Raw genomic sequence first — 6,896 nt, 5'->3', positions numbered from 1 at the left:
TGACTTTCTGAAGACCGATACTTTCACGACCGCACTCGAGATCAAGTCTGCGGACTCATTCGCCAAAGGCTATGAGACCTGCTTGTCTCAGGTCGGAAAGCTTGGCGGATTTAGCGAGTCTTTTTACCGCAGCAAATTAGACATCTCGCTTGATGGCGACCTCCAACCCCTTCCCCCGGATCCTGAGCTGAAAGATGACGAATTTATGGTCCTGAGGGACGAGCTGGAGGCGGAAGCTGATGCCTGATCAATCCCGATCTATTTTTGTAATAGGATTTGAGCTGACTGATCAAAATGTAAATCCTAGAGATTCTTAGAAACATCATTTTTTGTAAACAGGACGTCGGGGTGAGGATTTTTGACGACCCCTGTAATGACACTTTATTAATATAACTTTTGGCAGCTCGCATATTTTGCTTCTTTATTTGCCCCTTGCATGTCTTTCTGATCGTATGAAGCTTGCCTCTTTTCAACCGTTCTTTTAGTTCGCATGTTGGACGCGTCTTTTTCAGTTCGCATTTTGCTTGAGTGCGTCTTTTCCAGATCGCATTTTGGATGCGTCTTTTTCAGTTCGCGCTTTGCTTGAGTGCGTCTTTTTCAGATCGCATTTCGGACGCGTCTTTTCAGTTCGCGTTTTTCTTGAGTGCGTCTTTTCCAGATCGCATTTTGTACGCGTCTTTTTCAGTTCGCGTTTTACTTGAGTGCGTCTTTTTCAGATTGCATTTTGGACGCGTCTTTTTCAGTTCACGTTTTACTTGAGTGCGTCTTTTCCAGATCGCATTTTGGACGCGTCTTTTTCAGTTCGCGTTTTGCTTGGGCGCGTCTTTTCCAGATCGCATTTTGGACGCGTCTTTTTCAGTTCGCGTTTTACTTGAGTGCGTCTTTTTCAGATCGCATTTTGGACGCGTCTTTTTCAGTTCGCATTTTACTTGAGTGCGTCTTTTTCAGATCGCATTTTGGACGCGTCTTTTTCAGTTCGCGTTTTGCTTGAGTGCGTCCTTTTCACATTGCACTTTGGACGCGTCTTTTTCAGTTCGTGTTTTGCTTGAGTGCGTCTTTTTCAGATCGCACTTTGGGCGCGTCTTTTTCAGTTCGCGCTTTGTACTTAGAAGATTCAAGTAACGAACGATAATAAAGACAGGTAAATACATACACGGATATACGCACGAGAACAAATACGGTTTTATGAATCCCTTTGGGTAAATTGCAGTGGGTACAAATGCTTAACAACGCAATGTTTAACATGGATACAATCTTCCTAACCTTAGAAATATACAATTGGTAATCTGCTAGAAATCTCCGCGTACAGTTTCTCTGCTGGTGGGTCTTTCGTTGTTCAACCTGTTTATTCGATGGCCTTTCACAGGCTCCTTGTTCGATCCGTCAGTTGATGGCCTTTCACAGGCTCCTTGTTCGATCCCTCAGTTGATGGCCTTTCACAGGCTCCTTGATCGATCCGTCAGTTGATGGCCTTTCACAGGCTCCTTATTTCAGGCATAGAACTTCTTCAAGTTCTGTATGTTCCAAGGGCGTGGTAATTCGCGACCTTGCATGTCTTGCAATCTATACGTGCCCTTCTTTCTGATCTCGATCACTTTGTAAGGGCCCTCCCAGGGCGGCTCCAACTTTCCCACGTGTTTTGAGACCTCCACTTTTTTCAGCACGAGATCTCCTACCTGCAATTGGCGTGATCGAATTCTGCGATTGTGGATCTTCATCATTAGGCCCTTGTGGTGTAAAATTCGAGCGTATGCAGCCTCCCTCTTCTCTTCAATGACGGTGAGGTCGAAATTTCGTTCGATTCGATTCGTCTCGGGTTCATATTGCCCGACTCTCTGCGATTCCTCCCCGATCTCCGCCGGAATGATGGCTTCGGTCCCGTATACTAGGCAGAAAGGGGTCTCGCCCGTAGCGGTTCGCGGCGTTGTGCGGTAAGCCCACAAGACCCCGGGCAGCTCGTCAACCCACGATCCCTTGCTGTCGAGGCGCGTCTTCAAGTGTTGCAAGATTGTCTGATTCGTCACCTCGGTCTGTCCGTTCGCCTGAGGGTTCGCGACTGCCGTGAAGTGTTGTGCGATCTTTAGCTCCTTGCACCATTCCGTGATCTTCCTGCCCTGGAACTGCGTGCCATTATCAGATATCAGTATCCACGGTATACCAAATCTGCATATGATGTTCTTCCAGATGAAGTTGATAAATTCCTTCTCAGATATTTTGGCTACCGCTTCCGCTTCGACCCACTTGGAGAAATATTCGACCGCCACAATGATGAACTTCTTCTGAGCTTGCGCGGGTGGAAAGGGTCCTACGATGTCAATTCCCCACTGGTCGAACGGGCATGCTATCTTGATCGGTTCCATTGGGGCCGCGGGCTGATGTATTAAGGAAGCATACTTCTGGCAGCTTTCACATTTTCTCACCAAGTTCTTTGAATCTTCGACTAGGGTGGGCCAGAAATACCCCTGTCGCATCACTTTCTGAGCTAGCGATCTCGCCCCTGATGATTGCCAACAGCTTCCTTCATGTATTTCACGCATCACGTACATGGCTCTCTCTTCATCCAAGCATTTCAAGAGAGGGCCGTCCACCGTCCTTTTGTATAGCTGGCCCTCCAACAGTGTGAATCGAGCAGCCCGAAATTTGACTCTTTTTGCTGCCACCGGGTCGCTAGGCAAGGTACCGTCCTCAAGATACCCTACGATTTCATTCATCCAAGACCCCGCCGCTGTGATTTTGCGATCCCGAATTCCATCCATCGCCGCTCCAAATATTGACAGAGCATCCGCTTTGGCGTTTTCTGCTCGGGGAACTTGCGAAATGGAACATCTACTAAACTTTCCCATCAATCGCTGCACGATTTCTTTATACTGTGTCATTGTTCTCTCTCTCGTCTCGTATGCTCCTTCGATCTGCATAGCGATCAGCTGTGAGTCGGTAAAAACCTCCAGATCTCGAGCACCTGCCTCATATGCGAGCTCCAGTCCTAATACCAATGCCTCGTATTCCGCCTCATTGTTTGTCACTGGGAATGATAGGCGAGCAGCCACTTCTATCTCGACTCCCTCGGGTCCTTGGATCAATATGCCTGCTCCTCCATTGTTCGCGTTGGAGGACCCATCGACATGCAGCATCCATTTCGAATAAGGTTGTTCGACCGTTCCGGGCCTTTTCTGATTGCCGATTAATTCTGTCACGAAATCCGCTAGCACCTGCGCTTTCTGGGCCGTTCTGGGCTGATACTCAATGTCGTGCTGTCCCAATTCTACTGCCCACTTAATTAGTCTCCCGGAAGCTTCGGGTCGTGACATCACATGTTTGAGAGGGTGGTTCGTCAGTACCACCACTTTGTGCAATTGAAAATATGGTCGCAATTTTCGAGCTGTTACAACTAAGGCGAGGGCGAGTTTTTCCATCTCTGAATATCGTGATTCGGCCCCCTGGAGCATTTTGCTGACATAATACACCGGATTTTGATTGCTGGCCTCTTCCCTTACCAATACCGAGCTGACCGCGTTTTCGGACACCCCTAGGTATAAGAATAAAGTCTCCCCTTCCTTCGGGTTCGCGAGCAGTGGAGGCTTTGTCAGGTATTCCTTCAACTCCTGCAGAGCCTGATCGCATTCTGGTGTCCACGTGAAGTTTTAGGTTTCCTCAAGACCTTAAAAAGCGGCAAGCTCCTGTCCGCCGATCGAGATATAAATCTGCCTAAGGATGCGATCTTTCCCGTAAGCTTCTGTACCTCCTTGATCGAACTGGGCGATCTCAGTCCCATTATAGCTTGAATTTTTTCTGGGTTCGCCTCTATTCCTCGTTCGCTGATCATGTACCCTAAAAACTTTCCCCCTGTCACTCCAAAGGTACATTTGTCCGGATTGAGCTTCATTCCATGCGACCTCATTATGCTGAACGCCTGAGAGAGATCTTTGATGTGGCCCTGTGACCTCTTACTCTTGACCAGCATGTCATCGACATATACCTCCATGGTTTTTTCGAGCAAATCGCCGAACATCTTATTAACCAAACGTTGGTAGGTCGCACCCGCGTTCTTCAGTCCGAACGGCATCATGTTGTAGCAATAAATCCCCTTATCTGTGATGAAAGAAGTTTTGTCTCTATCCTCCTCTGCCATTTGGATCTGGTGATATCCTTGGTATGCATCCATCATTGAGAAGAGCTCGAATCCCGCGGTCGAATCCACCTTGGTATCGATCCGAGGTAGCGGGTACGGGTCTTTCGGGCAGGCCTTCTTTAGGTCCGTGAAATCTACACACATTCGCCATTTTCCTGAAGATTTCGGGACAAGTACTACATTGGAAAGCCAATTCGTGTACTGGACTTCCAATACATATCCGGCTTTCAGCAGCTTCTCGACCTCTTGCTTGATAGCTTCGTTCTTGTCGCTACTAAAAGTCCTCTTCCTTTGTTGCACAGGTCGAGCCATCGGGTCCACATTCAATCGGTATACAATGACCCCCGGGTCAATTCCGGTGAAATCCGATGGACTCCATGCGAACATGTCCGCGTTCTTTCGCAGGAAGTCAATCATGGCCATCTCTCCCTCGTTCATGCTGGACCCTATCCGGGTCGTTTTGCTGGGATCCTCTGTTGCGAGCCGTATAGCCTTGTATTCCTCACTGGGCTTCAAGTGTTCAGCTTCATACGGTCGGGGCTCCGCGTCCTCCCTGACTTTCTGCTTCTTCGACCTCGGCTCTCCTTTTATCGACAAGTTGTAGCATTTTCGAGCCTCCTTTTGGTCGCATGACACTTCCCCGATTCCATATTCGGTAGGGAACTTCATCTTCATATGGTACGTGGAGATGACCGCCCGGAATGAGTTCAGTCCCGGCCGACCCAATATGACGTTGTATGTGAAAGGAGTATCCACCACCAAGAATTTGACCATCAAAGTTTTTCTTTTTGGCTCCTCTCCCATGGACACTGGCAGCTCAATCGTCCCTAGTGAGGCCACTTCACTTCCCCCGAAGCCGACTAACGGGGTTTTTACGGGTTCGAGCCTCGCGTTCTCCAGCCCCATCCGATCCACCACATTTTTGAAGATGATGTCCGCTGAGCTCCCACTATCAATCAACACTTTGTGAACGGTGAAGTTCGCAATATCTAGCTTGACGACCATGGGGTCGTTCTGTTCTCCACCCTCCTCCAATCTGTCCGAACTGTTGAATGAGATAGCCTCTTCGTCCTCCACCTTCAGCACGAATTCCTTTTCTCGAACCGAGCCGGCCGCTCGAGCGCATCTCTTTCGTGTTCAGCTCGAATCTCCCGCGGTCGGTCCTCCCACAATCGTGTATATAACGCCCTTGGTGGGAGCGTTGTTCCTGCCCATCGGGGCCCTGTCGGTTTTTGATGGGCCCGGGTTTCTGTCGCGATCACGGCTTCTCGATCTGCTCCTCCTTCCTTCCCCACCGATTTTACAATTTGGGGGCACGCGATCTCGGAAATGCCCCTGCCTAACAAGCCTTTCGATATCATCCTTCAGCTGATAGCATTCCTCTGTATTGTGTCCCCTCTCTCGGTGGAAACGACAGTATTTGTTAGAAGTTTTCTTGGAGGGGGTGTATCTCGTGTGTCTTGACCACTTCAGCACATCGGCATTCTCTACCATCATCAGGGCCTTCTCTCGAGACATGGCTAAAGGAGTGTAATCGTGGTACTTCGGAACATACTTGGGTTCCTTCCGTTTCTCTGTTTTAGGCTTGTCATTTCCTCCTCCCCTGCCCTCTTGAGGTCGCCTAGGGATGTACTCTCGCTCCCTTCGTTCTGAGTCTTTCATCGCGTTCATCTCCTCTTCGTCGATATATTTCTCTGCTAGCGCCATCAATTGCTCGACATCGACGGGCGGATCTCGTGCGAGGGCGGATGCGAAAGAGCTCTTCCTGAGCCCGTGAATGAGGATGCTCACGAGCATGTCAATCCTTAACTCTTGCACCTCCAGGGTTTCGTTGTTGAACCGACCCATGAAATTTTTCAAAGTTTCATCCTCTCTCTACCGGATGTTGAAGAGATGTGTGGCGGACCTCTTCTGCTTCTTCTTGCTCGCAAAATGGAAGTTGAACTTTTGCACGAGCTGCTCGTTGGATTCAATGCTTCCTCGAGGCAGGTTCGTGAACCACTCTTGAGCTTTCCCCGTGAGTGTGGTCGCAAACAGTTTTGCCATTATTGGGGCTGATTGTCCGTAAAGGTTCATTACCATTTCAAAGGCAGCCACATGCTCCTGCGGGTCTCTCATCCCATCATATCTCCTCAGGTCGGGGACCCTGAACCCTAGCTCGACTGTTTGAATGAGGATGTCGTTACAGAAAGGGGAATTTTTGTTCTGCGAGACGATCTCCCCTCGCTTCTTCAACTCGTCGATCTGCTTATTCAAGCTGTGTATCTGTTGGCCCACACTTTCTACTTCGGCCCGGGATATCACCGGCTCCCTTCTTTTCGCGCGTCCGTGGCTGCTAGAACCTGCCACCGGCTCCCTTCTTTTCGCGCGTCCGTGGCTGCTAGAACCTGCATCGGACGACGCCGGTCGCTTGCTGCGATGTTCTTGTTCACCTTGCACCCTTGATTCTCTCAATGGTTCCACATTTTCGAATAACTGCCTTCTAGCAGTTTCCTTGACCAGGGGGGTCGCTATTCTCCTTTCGTATTCCACAATTGCTTTTCGGCTTGCCTCCTCTATCATTCTTTGCAACTCGTCCGGAGTTATTTGAATGGTGGCACCTGTTCCCTTCCTGGGCGTCTCCTCTTCCGCAGCATTTCTCCTCGATGAACCTTTCATAACGATAAAGAATTCTCAGATGTTCCCACAGACGGCGCCAACTGATCCGGGTCGAATTATTCGATCTCATGAGACAATCTCACTGCTGGTCGACTAACCCTTCCGGAAC

General features: G+C 49.3%; 1 protein-coding gene across 1 annotated transcript; it reads right to left on the bottom strand.

The window, feature by feature from the left end:
- LOC105176640 lies at nucleotides 5,267-5,977 on the bottom strand. Its single transcript, XM_011099509.1, has one exon. It carries the CDS (start codon nucleotides 5,975-5,977, stop codon nucleotides 5,267-5,269), a length of 711 nt encoding a protein of 236 aa, XP_011097811.1.

Source organism: Sesamum indicum, linkage group LG14 (assembly GCF_000512975.1).
Source record: "Sesamum indicum cultivar Zhongzhi No. 13 linkage group LG14, S_indicum_v1.0, whole genome shotgun sequence".
Classification (NCBI taxonomy): domain Eukaryota; kingdom Viridiplantae; phylum Streptophyta; class Magnoliopsida; order Lamiales; family Pedaliaceae; genus Sesamum; species Sesamum indicum.
Note: the sequence above shows the minus strand (reverse complement) of the source record. Positions and strands in the feature narration are given on the sequence as shown.

Coding starts and splice junctions, on each gene's coding strand:
- LOC105176640 (XM_011099509.1), bottom strand. CDS start 5,977: ATGGGTCGGTTCAACAACGAAACCCTGGAGGTGCAAGAGTTAAGGATT.